General features: G+C 47.0%; 1 protein-coding gene across 1 annotated transcript in view; it reads right to left on the bottom strand.

Annotated features, from left to right (window-relative positions):
* Nucleotides 1–18,924, bottom strand: part of agap1 (ArfGAP with GTPase domain, ankyrin repeat and PH domain 1) — a 110,786-nt gene that overhangs the window by 36,168 nt on the left and 55,694 nt on the right. The window contains 4 exon segments of the mRNA XM_065952208.1: nucleotides 5,286–5,390; nucleotides 16,759–16,851; nucleotides 17,167–17,322; nucleotides 17,791–17,918. Coding sequence (XP_065808280.1) covers nucleotides 5,286–5,390; nucleotides 16,759–16,851; nucleotides 17,167–17,322; nucleotides 17,791–17,918 — 482 coding nt within the window.

The following is an 18,924-nucleotide window of genomic DNA, read 5'->3' as shown; positions in this document are numbered from 1 at the left end:
AGACACATCAAACTTTACATCTTTATTTAAACAATCCAAACAATGTCTGATTACTGTGAACACCTCAGAACACCTCAGAACACCTGACAACAACTGAGAACACCTGAGAACACCTGAGAACAACTGAGAACAACTGACAACACCTGACAACACCTGACAACACATGAGAACAACTGAGAACATCTGAAAACATCTGAAAACACCTGACAACACATGAGAACAACTGAGGATACCTGAGAACACCTGAGAACAACTGAGAACACCTGAGAACACCTGAGAACAACTGAGGACATCTGAAAACACCTGAGAACACGAGAACACCTGATAACATCTGAAAACACCTGACAACAGCTGAGGACACCTGAGAACAACTGAGAACACCTGAGGACATCTGAAAACACCTGACAACACCTGAGAACACCTGAGAACAACTGAGAACACCTGAGGACAACTGAGGACATCTGAAAACACCTGAGAACACGAGAACACCTGATAACAACTGAGAACACCTGAGAACAACTGAGGACATCTGAAAACACCTGAGAACACGAGAACACCTGATAACATCTGAAAACACCTGACAACAGCTGAGGACACCTGAGAACAACTGAGAACACCTGAGGACATCTGAAAACACCTGACAACACCTGAGAACAACTGAGAACACCTGAGGACATCTGAAAACACCTAAGAACACCTGACAACACCTGAGAACAACTGACAACACCTGACAACACATGAGAACATCTGAGAACACATGAGAACACCTGAGAACACATGAGAACACCTGAGAACACCTGAGAACACCTGAGAACACCCGAGAACACACGAGAACACCTGACAACACCTGAGAACACCTGACAACACCTGAGAACACCTGAGAACACCTGACAACACATGAGAACACCTGAGAACACCTGAGAACACCCGAGAACACATGAGAACACCTGAGAACACCTGAGAACACCTGACAACACATGAGAACACCTGAGAACACCTGACAACACCTGAGAACACCTGAGAACACCTGAGAACATATGAGAACACCTGAGAACATATGAGAACACCTGAGAACATATGAGAACACCTGAGAACACCTGAGAACACCTGAGAACAACTGAGAACAACTGAGAACACAGGTGAGTCATCCTTTACAATCGAGTGTCTTTTAAAAATGGAAATATATAAAAAGGCACCTGGTGACCAATCAGAGGAGAGTCTGAGAGTTTGACGGCGTGCGATTCAGACGCTCTTCATGATGTAAACAAAGACTCTGATCGAGGATTATTCTGCAGCTAAATCCTTAAACACGAACAAAGCATCACTAATCCCTCAAAGCCGTGCTGAAGTGGCAAACCACGCCGCCTCTGATTGGCTCCAACCCGCCCGGAACACGTCGGCCCGCTGCCGGACGCCTCAGAACCGAGCGGCGGTGTGAAAAGAGGCGGATCAGAGGAGCGAATAAAAGAGGAGAACGGGTGTTAATGACGGACGAGAGGCGCTTGTTAAATCCACCCCCCCTCCCCTCCCTCGGAGCCGGGTGGAGTGTCAGCGCTGACCCGAGAGGAGCAAAGCATTGTGGGAGGTCGGCCTCCTCTTCAACATGAAGGAGACGAAGAGAAACAAAGCTGAGAGACCCGCTGGGCCGGATTACCACCAGAGAGAGTGTTTGACAGAGGACTGCTATCTCTGTGAGGACCGCGCCACATGCAGGACGTTTTATTCAACACATTCATTTTGGATTTGTTTAAAGAATCGACATCAGACCTGAGAGTGGAGGTGGGGTGGGGGGTGGGGGGGTTTACGACTTTCAGTTTGGTGACCACTACAATGAGTGACAGAGAAAATGTCGGCCGAACACGACCTCTGACCGTCTTAGGACCTGAAATCTGATAACACTCGCCAAGTTCAGCGCCGTCTTGAGAGCGAGGAGCGGAGGAAACGTCCTCACTCTGCAGCTCACACACTCTAATTGGTCCTCACAGAGATGGGATTATAAGACCCCCCACACACACACACACTCTCTCTCTCTGTGTGTATCCCGCCTCCCTCTGGCAGCTCGGCTGACAAAAGGCCAATTCAAAGCCAAGTGCTCTCGACGGCGTCTTAACAAGCCACCGGAGAGCCCTCGAGCCAGGGGCCCGCTGGGTACACACACACACACACACACAAACACACGCGCACACACACACACAAACACACGCGCACACACACACACACACCCCTCCGACAGATTGACCGAGGTAATTGAGTCTCCATTTGCATCGGGGAGCTTTCATCATCGTCCTGAACACCACGCCGCACAGAGACGTCCAGGACGGATGTGTGTGTGTCGCCCAAACACACCGACAGCAGGTGGTGTGTGTGTGTGTGTGTGTGTGTGTGTGTGTGTGTGTGTGTGAGTGTTAAAGAGAGGACGTGTAACGGTGTGTATGTAAATGTGTGCGTTGCGTTCAGGGACAGGGTAAATGGATGCGTAAACGGCGGCGTCAGAGTGAAAAATGGAACAGAAAGAGAGTGGTGAGACGTGCTGACGGCGAGGATACACGGATCCATACAGAGCGAGCACGTCCAAAAAACATGATCGATGAACGAGAAGAGGGCGGGAGATAAAAGAGAAGAAGAAGAAGACGAGGAGGATATGATAAATAAAATACAGAAACAGATGTTGTTAAAAATCATCTTTTTCTTCTTGTCTTCCTGTTTGTGACCTCGATCATGTGACGCCTCTGTGAAGCTGAAATGATCCAATCAAACATCTTAACGTGTCCACCTGGCGTTTTTAACATAACAATAAATGTTTCATGGCGTGTGTTTTTGAGAGTTGCTACTGGACGCTTTGATTTCCCCTCCTGATCAATAAAGCATCTCTCTCTCTCTCTCTCTCTCTCTCTCTCTCTCTCTCTCTAAAACACAGAGACACACACACATGAAGATTTAAAGGCTGCACGTTTTTGGAGAAACTGGCGTTCATCAACAGCCGCACAGGAAGCTGCACGCCGCCTTTGGAACATTTTTAAACGTGTCAGAGATGATTTCTGCGTGACGACGAGAGGTGTCTCTCTATCTCTCTCTTTTTTTTTTTTGGCCTCGTCTTCGTCACTTTGGAGGAGACTCTTTTTTTCTCCAATTAGGTGGCATCCATTGCCTTCCACTTAATTAGCGGCATTAATGTGATTTCTTTGCACATAGTCGGGCAATTAGCGGCGCTGATTGAGTTTCATTCGATTAGCCTCCGCAAACACGCTAATTGACGCCTGAGCTGCAGATGCAACGCGCTCAGGAAAAAACCTGGCTTTTTGGTGCTGCAGGGGGTTTGTGTGTGTGTGTGTGTGTGTGTGTGTGTGTGTGTTTGTACTCGAGTGTGTGTGATGTGTTAAGTGATGAGTTTTAACACTAATTTACTGCATCAGCTGCTCTAATCGCTGATGGACGTGTGCAGTTTGGTGAAGTGATTCTTCAGAGGCTCCACGGGGAATCAAACCAACGACCCTCAGGCCCAACGAGTGCCTTGCTCAGAGCGACTGAACAGAGTGCATGATGGGACTTTTCAACCTCCAACATCCGTCACAGTGATGAATATTCTTATCTGAGAGATTCTTTAAGGACATGAAACCTGCTGACTGGAGCTTCTGAAATGTGAAGGTGTGAAAACTCAGGGTCAAAGACGCTTTCAGACAACAGGAAGCAAAATAAAACAAGAAGTCATCCGTCTGCAGGCCGAACGCCGGAGGTTAGAAAACAGAACTAATCATATTAAAAGGCTTTATATGTGGTTTTTCCACACTTATAATATATATATAAAATATAATATAAATCAAGTATAACCTCTGAAAATAACTCTGTGAGTCATGACTGTCTACAATGGGTGTAACACCCGAGTCCCACTGTCTGTGATGCTTTCAGAGTTTTCAGAGTCCTATCTTCAGTTTGTTTACATCGCCCGGACGGCCGGCTGACTCCTCCCCTCGTGTATAAAAGTTGTTTAATTGAGGGACTAGAGAAAAGAAGAATAACATACTGTACTCACTGCTTAACTGTGTTTCTAGATCACGCTCATTTCAGGTAAATTTACATGCAGCGTGAAGATACCAGCATAATAAAGATCGCTAGCATTAGCATGCTAACACAACAATGCAGCGCAAGTTGTTTTGGTTTCATGCTGGTGCTCAAGGGCGACATCTGCTGGATCAAAAAATCACATATAAAGCCTTAGCCTTTGGGGTTCGTATATTTAATCTATGTACCTACTTTTGTACGTTCACAATAGATAAAGTCTGAAAAAAGTGTCTGTTTTCATGAACTGCTCCTCCTTGCTCCCTCTACGCTCTGAGTCCGTCAGCTACACTCTGTTGAGCCCACACTGTTAGACCCCACGTGGGCCAAGTCTGCTCTGATTGGTCTGCCGATCCGCTCTGTCGTTATTGGTTAGTTGCTCAGCACGCTTCTTGGAAATTTCAACATGAGCTGCAGGGCCACAACGAGCCAATGGGCTTAGATCAGTGATCTCACACTGACAATGACGCCGCACTGACACATTTTTATCAAGGGGCTAGAACCGAGCGTTACATGCGGCTAATGCTACAGCTAACAGGAGGAGGTAGGAGAAGCTGTGTTTCCACGGACTTTGAATTTTTGCACATAGATGTTCCTAAACATGCACAGGACACTTGGAAAACACTAAAGAGCAAAAAAAACCCAGAAAAAGAAGAATATGGGACCTTTAAGGTGATGTAATACATAAACAAGATTTAAAACTTGTTTTTATCTGACTGAGCTCTGAGCCCCGAAAACAAGAAGACGAGAGAGAGAGAGACGTTAAGCTCCATGAGAGAACGACAGAGACAAAATGTGTGTGTGTGTGTGTGTGTGTGTGTGTGTGTGTGTGTGTGTGTGTGTGTGATAATAAAGCAGCGTCAGTGCAGGATATTGTGCCAACAGGGCAGAGCGCCGGGGCAATTAGCAGAGACATTACAGCTGATATTCACATCATCAACGCCGACGTGGGCAAACAGATGACGAGTCCTAATTAATACACAAGCCATCAACACTGTCAGTGTGTGTGTGAGCGTGTGTGTGTGTGTGTGTGCTTGTGAGACAGAAACACACACACACACACACACAGGGGAGAGAGAAGAGGAGCAGCAGATAGATGGAGGTCAGTGCAGGCTGGCAGAGAGCTGGAGTCTAATAAGCAATCAGAGGGAGTTAGTAATGAGTGTGTGTGTGTGTGTGTGTGTGTGTGTGTGTGTGTGTGTGTGTGTGTGCGCGTGTGTGTCACTTACATGCAGGCTGGGGTGGTAGGTGAGCAGTCCGTTGTCACACAGCGTCACATACTTCTTCTTCCACTCCTTGTTGAGGGATTTTCCGCTCCTCTTCAGCAGCATGCCCTGCACAGAACAAACCACAGAAACATGTTTTTAATCACACGCTGAGCGCCAAAACCTCTGAAACGTTAACATCTGCGGCGCCGCAACAGACCAATCTGCATGCCACGGCGGACATGAAATCAGGAATGTGAGACTGTGACTTAACCTGCTCAGTGTATTTGATCTAAAATCTGATTTAATTTATGAAGTTTGGTGGATTTAAAGAAATGATTTTCTATTATCTGTAAATATTTGTGAGATAACTCTTCAGCGCACTCTTACATTACTTCCTCTTCAACAGCAGGTTTGGACTCCATGTTGTGTTTGTGTCTCGATAAAGCAGGAAGCGTTGTGCTGTTTACTAAATGTTACTTATTAATCTGAGTCAACGTCTCAGAGTCTCCACTCTTCCATCTGAGATAAATGACATCGAGGAGCTCTGCAGCGAAGATAACGAGTTTACAGACTGCACAGAACAACATCAGAAATCTGCAGCGGCGAGCGAGAAGACGAGACGATAATCAGCACTTATTTAATTGTGTGACTTCTTAACATGCCCGTTTCTCTCTCTCTCTCTCTCTCTCTCTCTCCTACGCACATCAGCTGCGGCTCACTGACCGTTTAGGCCGAGCGACCGCCCGCTCGCCCGCCCACACTTCATTTGAGCTGGATTCATTAGGTTAGAGAGAGAGAGAGAGCAAGAAGGTCAGAGAGAAGGCGAGAGAGAGAGAGAGAGAGAGAAGGCGAGAGAGAGGGGGGGGGGGGGGATAAAACTGTCCGCTGATTAGCAATTACAGCAGCGCTGCCACGCGTGTCACTTCACTGGACCTCTACAACATTAACACTCCGACAGAGGATATTAATAGAGTCCAGCCGTGAAGGGAGCGAGGGGGGTAGAGGCACCACAGAAAAAGAACGGGGATGGAGGACTGATGGACAGAAGCCTGCACTCCCTCGCCCTGACCGCTCAGCTCTCATTAAGGCGGGCGGCGGTGGTGGGACGGCGCGGCAGGCCCGGGGTCACCCTCGCCGACACTGACGGCGTGTTGGGTGTAATCAGCAGCGACATCACGCCAGGAAGGAACGCTTCAGTGTGACACAGAGGGAGGGGCCAATGAGACTAATGTGTCCGTACTCCTAAAGAGCGGCCAAAGTGAGACGAGTGACGGCAAATCATCCCGACAGGAACACGACAGCGGGGGGGGCGGCGGCGAGAGAGAGAGAGAGAGAGAGAGGGGAGAGAAAGAGAGGGAGGAGAGAGAGAGGGCGAGAGAGAGGGCGAGGGAGAGAGAGAGAGTAGGATGAGCTAGGATCAGAACCAGGTCCCAGTCTGATGACCTGTTCATGTGATCTTCAGGTCCCTGATGTTCTTTCCTGTGATTCCTCTAATTTCAGCTCCCGTCAGGAAGCGTGTGTGTGTGTGTGTGTGTTGCTGCAACAACAACAGGGGTTCCCCACGGTGCGCTAAACGCGTCCTGACGAGCTTCCTGCTGCTGTGAAGTGAAAGCTGCCGGCAGCCGTGCAGCTGTCAGGCCAGCTGATCATCCATTACTGCCTGTTAGTGAGCGAGCGAGCGAGCGAGCAAGAGAGAGAGAGAGTCTGCAGCTCAGACTCATTTGAATCAATAAGAAGATTTCGCAGCAAGGAAAACCTCTGATTGGATGAATCATTTTATCAGGATCGGATAGACGACATTAACACATGAAATAAAGGAAACATGTTTTTAGAGGTTTGTGCTTCAATATTCAGATTTTTGCTTTCATAGTTATTTTGATATATTTAGGAAATTGTGATACAACATGAGGAGAAGAAAGACAGAAAGAGGGAACAGGAAGTGTGTGAGTGAGAAGGTCAGTGTGATGTTTGAATGATGTGGATCTTCACTGCTTTGAACTAAACTGAGGAGGGGAGGGGGGGTGTAATATTTCTCCCTCCTCTCTGTCCAAACCTGGTATTTGGGGACGGGGACGTCAGCAAATTAATTTAGGCCATCCATCCTGAGGACGACAAGCGATCAGTTTGCTGGAGGGGGGAGGCTAATTGAACGCCGCGTCGAAGCCCTCCTGATGGGTAATATCTTTCATTATTCACCTCCCCGGGCGCGCTGACACACACACGTCGCCTCTTATTTTACCTTCAGGAGGGGGGGGGCATGACAGCTCACAAGGTCTCCACATGGGAAAATAGATGTGTGCAGATAAATACATCCTCAGATACACTCTCTCCTCGCCGCGCCCGGGCACTTCTCCGCCCCGTGAAGTATTGTGGAGGTAGTGCTCAGGAAAAGGTCGCTAGCTCGGGGGGGCGAGGAGATGAAGTCATTTGTTAGGCATCCCAAAACGACCAAGGGCATGGCGAGGATTATTACATATGCGGCGTCTTTAAAGAACTAAACAACGAGGAAGAGGCCGACTTTAGACTCACTGCGAGACGGTTATAGACAAGCGTCTGACTGTTGGGAAAAGTCAACACAAAGCAACACACTTTAGTTTGTCTACCTTCACAATAAAAGCACCATGCTTTAGTTTGTCCACCTTCACAATAAAAGCACCATGCTTTAGTTTGTCCACCTTCACAATAAAAGCGCCACGCTTTAGTTTGTCCACCTTCAAAATAAAAGCACCACGCTTTAGTTTGTCCACCTTCAAAATAAAAGCACCACGCTTTAGTTTGTCTACCTTCTAAATAAAAGCACCACACTACAGTTTGTCCACCTTCAAAATAAAAGTACCACACTACAGTTTGTCCACCTTCAAAATAAAAGCACCACACTTTAGCTTGTCCACTTCCAAAGTAAAAGCACCACACTTTAGTTTGTCCAACTTCACAATAAAAGCACCACACTTTAGTTTGTCTACCTTCACAATAAAAGCACCACACTTTAGTTTGTCCAACTTCAAAATAAAAGTACCACACTACAGTTTGTCCACCTTCAAAATAAAAGCACCACACTTTAGCTTGTCCACTTCCAAAATAAAAGCACCACACTTTAGTTTGTCCACCTTCACAATAAAAGCACCACACTTTAGTTCGTCCTCCTTAAAAATAAAAGCACTAGATGTCATATTCTTTGAAAGGGGGGAGTAGATAATTCAATATTTAACGGATGCAGCGTGGACAGCGAGCATGCGAGCATGTGCGATGCTCTGTGATATATAACGCTTGCGCGCTGTTAGGACATAAGACAAAGAAGTGGTCGCAGGTGAGGGATCTCTCTTCTTTCATACTGAGACACTTCCTCGCCCTGGAAGTCCTCAAGAAAAGGTCGCCAGCTCTGGGGGGGCGAGGGATGAAGTCATTTGTTCTGCATCTGAAACGTCTGGGGGCATCTCAGAGCATCAGAAATGTTTGATTGTGTTTAAAGATGGAGAGAGGCTGATGATGCAGAGCTCATATTAAAGAAGGGAAGCAGGGGAAACATGTTGGAGTATTTTAGTGAACCTTGAGATATAAAGATCCCAAAAACACAAAAAGCCCCCTCAGGGTTCTCGGTCTCCTCTCATACTGAGACACTTCTTCTCCTCGGTGAAGTATTGTAGAGTAGTGCTTAAGAAAAGGTCGCTGGCTGGAGGGGAGCTAAAAGATGAAGTCATTCGTTAGACGACGCATCCGGATATGTTCACAGGCTCGTACCTGAGGGTCTCTGATTAAAGACCGCCGCAGTCACACGGCGGACATGTTAAGACGAGGAAAATGTTTGATGGAACTGCGGACGATGTCAGGAAGACAAACCCTGCTCTCTTTTTCATTTGATGGTTAATTCCTTCAAAAAGAGCAAAAAGAAAGCAGGAAGTTAAAGACCTTCCTTTGTGTGAAGCAGGCTGAGATAAGGGAGCTGTATTCCCTCCTGGACTGTCTATTGATACAAACTAATCTACTCTCTAATCACTCAATCACCCCCTATTTTCCCTGAACAATGGACTCTCCCGGGGCCTGCTGAAAGGCCTGACAGCGGATCTTAGAGGAGATAGGAGGGAGGGTCTATCTGTGGAGGAGAAGGGGATGATCCCGATGGCTCTGCAGCACCTTTTGTTCTTCTTCATCCCCAGAGAGCAGGAGGCTAAATTAGAGGTGTCACCCCCGAGACGGCAGAGAGGGAGGGGGTGACGGCGTGTGGGAGGGAAGCCGGACGCTCCCCCGTCTATCTGAGCGGTGATCGCGGATCATCCATCATCCCCTCAGACAGAGCAGGGTGGGTTTGTTTTCAGCCTGAGATCAGAGGCGGGGATCACACAAACAAACGTCCCATTTTAAAACTTCTCTCCACCTAAAGATAGAAAACAACATGCCGGCCTCATCAGGATCCGTACAGAGCTGGATCACGCTGCAGCAGGCCGCATCTTCTCTAACATGCACAGTCTGCAGGAGGTCATTAAGGTCATCGTGCCCGATGGAGGAACGCACCGCCTCACGTGACCTCACCTAAACAACGCAGCCGGTGGAGGACTAAACATAAAAAGGTCTTTGGAGAAGTTGACAGCATGGATCATCTGTTCTTCAGTGAGAGCTGGAGGTCAGACTGTAACTGTCAGATACATCTCAGGTGTCCAGCTCACCTGTGCAGGTTTCATCCCGCCGCCGGACGCCACTCCTGTCCTCTCTCGTCTCTCGTGGTTATTTAAGTCACACACGACTTCCTCCAGACCCTCCAGAAGATTTTAAATCCTAAATATCAAACATGTTTGAAATCAATCGGAGCGTCCCCGATGATCTCAGAGCAGATCGGGCGGTCTTGATTATTATTATTTTTTTTTTTAAAGCACACTTCCTACTTCCTGCTTCCTTGTTCATAAATTGCAGGAGCGTCCATGTTGCCGTGACGACACGCTCAGGGTGGGCAGCCCACATGGCGCTGTCGTGAGTTCCCGTGATGTTTCACAAATCAGAGCGACTGTTTTAATTTCAAAGATTGATGAGAGACGATTCTCCATCCTGCAGAGGAGACGTTCTTCAGGTGATCATTTGAAATGATGGCGTGCACTTTTTGTTCTCTCCTCATAAACTTCACTCTGATTTAAAAAGTAAAAAAATAAATCCTGCTTATGAATCTAAAAACTTCCATTCAGAGTTTTTAATTTGGAAAATCATCTCTTGCTATTAAAAGCACAAAGTCAGAGGATTGTAGAGCTCTCTCTCTCTCTCTCTCTCTCTGCGTCTGACACTCGCCCTGATGACATCACTCACAGACGCAGACTTGTGTTTGTCTCGCAGTTTCACAGCTGAGAAACAGACACGAGAGACGACTGACATGAAAACACACACAGAGCATCCGCCTGCACGACAAGGTCGGCGTTGATGAGGCAAGGACGGCGAAGGGCAGGCCCGGGGGAGCAGGACGCCGAGCAGATCAAATAAAACACCACAGAAGAAGAGGGGGGCTGATTTATCTGATAAGAGTTCTGGGTAATTAATTAGAAACTCAATTATCCAAACCTTACTTCAGCAGTCTCAAGTCATTAGCGGATAAAAAGCCTCGCCCCTCGCTCGCCCCTGACCGCCAGAGAGAGACAGGAAGTGGAGGAGACACGACCCGCAGGTCACCGCCGGTCGCTTCTGTCCGATCAGACAAGTGTGCGCAAACAAACAAACAAACACACACACGGCATGAAACAACAAAGCGAGCTCAGGGACACTTCAGCTCGCTCTGAGGCGCTCCACGGAGACGCCGTAATGAGCAGCGTCTAAAAATGCTCTTTGATTGACGCCTGTGTTCCTTCTTTTAATTATTTCTCAAACTAAAGAGGAGAGACGTCGTCGTCCCCCCCCTCTCTGAAAATCTCATTTCCAGGGGTTAGCGTGCATGACAAAAATGTCATCATGGCCAAAATGGCTCCGAGCAGTGACAACCTTTCCCAGGGAAATGATATTTTTCCAATCCGGCGGAAGGCGGATCGTGTCACCCTCGTTAAAGCCTTGATAGCAGGTCTTTAATATTCACCGTCTTAATTAGGGCCGCAGTTAATTTCATTAAATTCTTTGGCTGCTAAATGAAGCAGATTATGAGACATCTTTTATTGCGGAGCGTGAAATTACAGCCTGCCCGCTGCCAATGGCGGGGCGAAACTAATGAATTACAGGGTAAATAACACCCGAATTAACCATCCAATTTAACTCCTTACAAAGCGCCCGGCGCCGAGGGGGGACGAGTAGACTTGTCAAAACCACCCAGCCCCACGCTCGTCTGCAACCCCGGGAGAGGCAATTACAAGCTCGACACTAATCAGCTCCAACAGGACGAAGAAGAAGACGACGTCCGAGGAGTCAGGGAGGAAGTGTTCATTTACAGAACGAGGTCGTCTGATTGGAGGTCAGAGGATCTATGAACGACTCTGTTTCACATAAAACATCTGATTCTCTACAGCTCCACATTCATCTGAGCAAAGGCAAAGACAGCAGCTTGTTCCTTCAAAATAAAATACAGACCTCCTGAAGTAAAGACAGTCAGCAGCTTGTTCCTTCAAAATAAAATACAGACTTCTCCTAAAGTAAAGAGAGTCAGCAGCTTGTTCCTTCAAAATAAAATACAGACTTCTCCTGAAGTAAAGACAGTCAGCAGCTTGTTCCTTCAAAATAAAATACAGACCTCCTAAAGTAAAGACAGTCAACAGCTTGTTCCTTCAAAATAAAATACAGACTTCTCCTGAAGTAAAGACAGTCAGCAGCTTGTTCCTTCAAAATAAAATACAGACCTCCTAAAGTAAAGACAGTCAACAGCTTGTTCCTTCAAAATAAAATACAGACTTCTCCTCAAGTAAAGAGAGTCAGCAGCTTGTTCCTTCAAAATAAAATACAGACTTCTCCTGAAGTAAAGACAGTCAGCAGCTTGTTCCTTCAAAATAAAATACAGACTTCTCCTAAAGTAAAGACAGTCAGCAGCTTGTTCCTTCAAAATAAAAGACAGACTTATGTATGGGGCCTTCAAAATAAAGTACAGACTTCTCCCAAAGTATAGAGTCAGCAGCTTCCTCCTTCAAAATAAAATACATACTTCTCCTGAAGTAAAGACAGAGTCAGCATCATGTTCCTTTAAAATAAAATACAGACTTATGTAGGGACCTTCAAAATAAAACACAGACTTCTCCTAAACAATTCAGTGATTGGACGCCATTCAAACCGGTGAATATAACGGACTTGGACGTAGCAGCAAAGAAGAGAAAATATAATCAGAGTGAGGAGAAACACCAAGCGGATAAAGCTTGTTCTAAAACGACCCGTGGACGTGGAGTTTGTCTACTTCCTGTTGGACAGGAAGGTGACAAACACCGGCGGTTAGCTTGTGCTAGCATGCAGTGTAGCTACAAGCAGTAAATGTACACGCTACATCCTGCAGTAAGTGGGCGGGGCTTCTGGGGGAGATGAGCCCAGGAGGAGGAGCCTAGTTTGAATGTTTGTAAACATTTCTCCTGACTCCGCCTTTAATGTGTGTGAAGACTCAAACTGAGGTTGAATCTGTGTCTGAATGTGGTGTGATGTCACTCAAAGGTCTAATGCTGCACTTCAGATTCTACAAAGAGTGAATCATTCTTTCCTCTTCTCATTATCGCTCTTTGAGTCGGCCTTGAGTGTGTCGTTGAGCTCGAGTGTCAGACATGTTTCCTCTCTTGTGTGTGTGCGGGGCAGCTCCCAGGTGTGTGTGTGTGTGTGTGGGGTGAGAGTGTGTGTAAACAGCAGCGTGCTCGTTCAGCCTTCACAGAGTAAATAAAGGTTCAGAAGAGAGAGAGATCTGCGGTCCCAGCGGCTCGGCTGCTGTGTCGGAGGAAATTAATTTGTTAGATTGTTGGTTTTCAAAGCGGCTCGCTCAGACACTCGACAGAGACGGAGCGAGCCGCTCTCTCTCTCTCTCCGGTAATTAGCGGTTAATTAGCGGCGTGGAGCAGATGTCGGAGGAGCCCTGCGCCGTCAACAGCCTCTGTAAACAAAGCTGGACGCATCCGCTCTCCTCGAGACACGAGAAGAAGAAAAAACACGACCAATCAGCTGTCGGTGCAGCAGAGTGCTTCCTCTGTGGTTTCATGTTCGCAGGAGGTTTGAGCGCCACGGCGCCACATGTTTCCTGATTTAAACCCTCACACAGAAACGTGTTCATCCTCCGAGAGTTCATTATCATTAACATGTTGATCTCTGTTCTTAAAGGGACAATACACGATCATTAACATGTTCATCTCTGTTCTTAAAGGGACAGTACATGATCATTAACATGTTCATCTCTGTTCTTAAAGGGACAGTATACGATCATTAACATGTTGATCTGTGTTCTTAAAGGGACAGTACATGAACATGTTGATCTCTGTTCTTAAAGGGACAGTGCATGAACATGTTGATCTCTGTCCTTAAAGGGACAGTACCCGATCATTAACATGTTCATCTCTGTTCTTAAAGGGACAGTACACGATCATTAACATGTTGCTCTCTGTTCTTAAAGGGACAGTACACGATCATTAACATGTTGCTCTCTGTTCTTAAAGGGACAGTACATGAACATGTTGATCTCTGTTCTTAAAGGGACAGTACATGAACATGTTGATCTCTGTTCTTAAAGGGACAGTACATGATCATTTTGATCTCTGTTCTTAAAGGGACAGTACATGAACATGTTGATCTCTGTTCTTAAAGGGACAGTACATGAACATGTTGATCTCTGTTCTTAAAGGGACAGTACATGATCATTTTGATCTCTGTTCTTAAAGGGACAGTACATGATCATTTTGATCTCTGTTCTTAAAGGGACAGTACATGAACATGTTGATCTCTGTTCTTAAAGGGACAGTACATGATCATTTTGATCTCTGTTCTTAAAGGGACAGTACATGAACATGTTGATCTCTGTTCTGAAAGGTACAGTACATGATCATGAACATGTTGATCTTTGTTCTTAAAGGCACAGTACATAATCTTTGTTTTTTAAATCTGTGTTTCTGTTTAAGGAAGTTAAATATCTGGACAAGAAGCTACATGGCAGACCTGACACCGTCACACACCGTACACACACACACACACACACACTCGTCCATTATAACCCAAGTGTGAAGTCACTCTTGTTATCTGAGTTGAAGTGTGTTTCTGTGCGGCTCTGTGTCGCCTAATTGTCTCAGAGTGGAGGCCCGCCCTCTTCTCATTACAGCCCACAGAGTCCTCCGTGTCCTAGCCCGTGTGTGTGTGTGTGTGTGTTCCTCTGAGTGTGTGTGTGTGTGTGTGTGTGTGTGTGTGGTTTTAATGAGCGCCGGACTCTCTTAACGAAGGCGTTCTCTCTTAGCAAAAGGCGAACTGAACCGCCGTCACCTCGAGTGGTCGAGCTGAGAGACGTCTAATGAGATCAGGACCGCACACACACACACACACACACACACACACACACACACACACAGGTACATGGTAGGCACCAGCACTTCCTGTTTCTTTAAACGTTAAATTAAAGTCTTTGTCAGTGGAGTCTGGAGCGTTGTTTTAGAGCATTTTAAACCACCTAAACGCTCACATCGTGCCGTACAAACACAAAGTGAAGCTTCAGTATTGAGAGAAAGTGTAACCTGATTGTGCGCTGGTGTGTTGTGCTGAGGAACGCGGCGCCGCTAATCTCTCTGGCAGGTGTCGCACTGTGTTAGGTCATCGGCCCGGCCGCCTCCTACCTCCGAGCTGCGGCGTTAACGGGCTTAACACTAATGACGGCTGATTGTGATGATGTGTGTGGAGAACAATTAGCTCCATTTAAACTTCACAGTTTGAGAGAAATTAACTGAATATTTGCAGTTTTTTAATCAAAAGAAAGAAAACGACCAAATAAGGAGTGAGGAGAGGAAGAAGAGCCTGAGGAGGGAATGTCTCGATAAGTTCATTTTCAGAGACAAAAAGGTGACGGAGGCTCAGCCGGAGCAACGTCTCATTAAAAACAAGTGTGAACATGCAGCTATGAGGACACACACACACACACACACACACACACTCACACACACACACTCTAAATGTGCAAATGGAGCGTTAATGGGCAAAAGGTAGCTGAACCTTGAATGTGAAGTGCTACATCTTTTTCTGCACACACACCTCGTCTGTGTAAAACACTCACACACACACACACGCAGTGTAATTAGGGAGCAGGTCTGCAGTGTGTTGAGCCCGTCGTGACGAGGAGGTGGGGGGGTGGGAGGCGAGAGCGACCACAGGGAACCATCAAATCAATTAACGTCCACTTCCCCAAAAAATACACAACAGGAGGAAGCTCTGCCTCACAGCGCTGCCGCTTCTGCTTTATTCTGCTCTGGAAGGGTGTGTGTGTGTGTGTGTGTGTGTGTGTGTCTGTGTGTGTGTGTGTTTAGATATTTATATTTTGTGTCTAACTTCTGCACATATTTTCCACTTTTTGGTACTTCAGCGTCTCACTTCTGACCACGTTACACTTTAAAGTTCAAGGTGTGCGACACATCTCTCATCACCGCCTAATGAGGAGTGTGAACGGGACCAGACCCCGCCTGCTGGGCTGCACCGCTGCATTAACACCACAGAAGAAGAAGACGGTACGTTTGAGGCCGCTGGGAGCTGAGAGGATTCTCACACGCGGAGGACGACGTTTAGGCGCAATTATCGTCTGCTCCTCTGTGACAGCACGACGGGGTCTATACTTAAACGGAGACCTCAGACACAAACAGCAGCCCCCCCCCCACCCACCCCTCAGTCTGTGTCTCTCGCCCACTCTCTCTCTCTCTCTCTCTCTCTTCATTAGCAGATTACAGACGAGGCTGCAGCGGCGACACAAGAGGCCACGATTAGTGCTCACTAATTGCCTGATTTGGTTGTCAAGAGACCCCCCACTTCCACCAACACCTCACCCACCCTCACCCCCTACAGTCTCACCTACCGCTGCTCCGACAGGAAGGGAGCATGTTAGCAACAAATTAAGAGCCGATTCAGGTGCTCTCCTCGATGCCACAGCAGGGACGAGTGTGTGTGTGTGTGTGTGTGTGTGTGTGTGTGTGTGTGACACAGAGAAAGAGAGAGAGAGGGTGAGGCGTAGGGGGGCTTGTGAAGATGTTCTCCTCTTTGCTCGCCCCCCTCCCCTTCATCCTCTTCTTCTTTTATTCCTCTAAAACGCGATCGGATCAAAGAGCGCGGGAGGGAGAAAAGGAGCGGCTTTGAGAGGAAGACGAGGGGCTCAAAGTGAGAGAAGAAGTGGACGATCAGAGGAGGAGGGGGGGGAGAAGAGGGAGAAAAAAGAGCGACGGAGGGAGTGACGGTGAAATTCATCCCTCTTCTGCTCATAATGATCTGGTTGGAGGACCCGGGAGAGCCCCTCGCTCTAATTGATGTTAAGTGTGTGATTTCTCTGTTAATCAAGGCCGACGAATCAAACACAGAGAGAGGGAGGAGGAGGGGGGGGGGGGGACAGGAAGAGACTCACCTGTTTGATGGGGATGGCTCGCCCGCTGCCGATGCTGTCGGCGCGAGCCTCCAGGCCCTTCTTGTCCTTGTCCGTCTCGTTGGCCTTCCTCGACTGCGGAGAAAAAAAAACTTTATTATTCAAACTGTCAAAGACAAAACGTGCTCGATGTTCCAGATTCAAAACGTCTCATTACAGACACGAGTGGAAGCTTCTCACTGTGTTTGTGTGTTTATTATCTGCAAACGTACAAACAGCTACTTCCTGTTCGTGATCGTGATGACAAAAATAAATAAATAAATCATTTTGATAAAAAAAAAAAAATTAAAATTCAGAATCCGGACTTTTGAACTTCATACCCAGAAGAATCTGTTTTTTCTGTTTTCATAAATGTCTTGAATGTTTTGTGTGTTTGTGACTTGGACTCACGGTGAAGAGGTTGGAGCGGCGTTTGGACTGCTTCCTGACGGGCGTGGGCGTGTTGGTGGTCTGCGGCACGTCGATGCGGAGCTCCTTCTGGCTCGTGCTCGGCGTCGACGGAACCGACGACGAGTAGTCGCTCAGACTGCCGCCGCCGTTACTCGTCTGCACGGGGAAAAAATAAATAAATAAATGTAAACGACCTTGAACAACAAGCGTCCAATCAAAACAAAGACGTTTATAAAGAACACATTTTTATGACGGTTGAGTCAGTGTTTGTGACGAGGGTAACAGGAGAGCAGCACACACACTCCACAGGAATCATTGAGAGCTGAAGATGCAGCGGGCGCCGTTTGGAGGAGGCGGTGGGAAGATAAACACGGCTCTCTGGGGACACGGCGTGCAGCTCACACACGCTGAGCGATGGCTTTTTAATGAGAAATCGATGCAGGAGTGAAGGACGAGGATCGAAGAGCTTAACGGCCTGAGGTGTGTATGTGTGTATATGTGTGTGTGTATACGTGTGTGTGTATACGTGTGTGTGTATACGTGTGTGTGTATATGTGTGTGTGTATACGTGTGTGTGTATACGTGTGTGTGTATACGTGTGTGTGTGTGTGTGTGTGGTCTGACCTGGCTGATGTGGACGGCTGACACTTGAGTGGCGCAGACAGACGAGTGACTCGGCGAGTTGGGGAGCGACTTGCACGGCCCGATGGAGAGCTGCTGCTTCTTCCTGGTCGCCACGATCTTCTGAGCGACTGAAAACACACACAAACACACACAAACACACACAAACACACAGATACACAAACACAGACACACAGACATTAGTCAAAACACATCAAGGTTGAAAAAATCAAAACTTTAATTTCAGAGAGGGTCGAACAAATGTTTGACTTTAAACTCCGGCTTTCAGAGTCCCTCAACATTCGGCCGTTTGTTTGGGGACGTTTGTAAAATTTGTTTTCCAAAATGTCCGCTTTGAAAACATGTTTCACACTTTGTGACTCGTTCTAGAGCAGCAGTTTAAAAACATCTCATGACCTCGTCTGAACATTTAGAATAACTCTCCTGTTATCACGCTGCAGAGAGACTTTCTGCCCTTGGCTCGGCCTCGCGTCACCTGCAGCTAAATGTTTACGACTCACTCCTCATTAAGGAAGCCGGGGGCTTTAACGAGCCCAATTAAAAGAATGAGACACGTGAAGCAGGCCTGTGTTTATTGGAACAGAGATAATGGAGTCACTAAAGTGTGAACTCCTGACTCCATGATCTCCACCTGCCTGAGAGGAGCTAACGCTAACAGGATGCTAACACAGGTAGCTGGCAGGTTGTATTTTACCTTAAGTGTTAAAGAACAGTTATGATAAGACATGCTAAATGTTTCATGTCTTTAACTTTATCCATAAATCTCCTTTCTCCTCTAATGGACATGTCTCCCCCCCGATCAGATTTATGACGGGGCAAGGCGGTGAGGGGGGGGAGGGGGGGGAGGGGGGGAGCTGACTCTGCAGTGTTTCACTCACTCAGCTGCAGACCTCACACACACGTCTCTTCACTTTCTTTGACTGCTTTCAACCAAACTTCAAGTAGTAGAAATCATTTATTACGGTCACAAGATAAAAACAAAAACATTTTGACCGAAAAGGTGTCGGCTGAAGCTTTAGCTTATTACACCTACCCTCGTAACAAATCTTATTATTTAAGACACGACTAGTTTTGTTACAAAGAATTTCTTTCAAAACAAAACAAACAAAAAACAAA

The sequence above is a fragment of the Labrus bergylta genome, chromosome 24 (assembly GCF_963930695.1).
Source record: "Labrus bergylta chromosome 24, fLabBer1.1, whole genome shotgun sequence".
Lineage (NCBI taxonomy): Eukaryota > Metazoa > Chordata > Actinopteri > Labriformes > Labridae > Labrus > Labrus bergylta.
The sequence above is the reverse complement of the archived record's forward strand: the minus strand, read 5'-3'. Positions and strand labels throughout refer to the sequence as shown.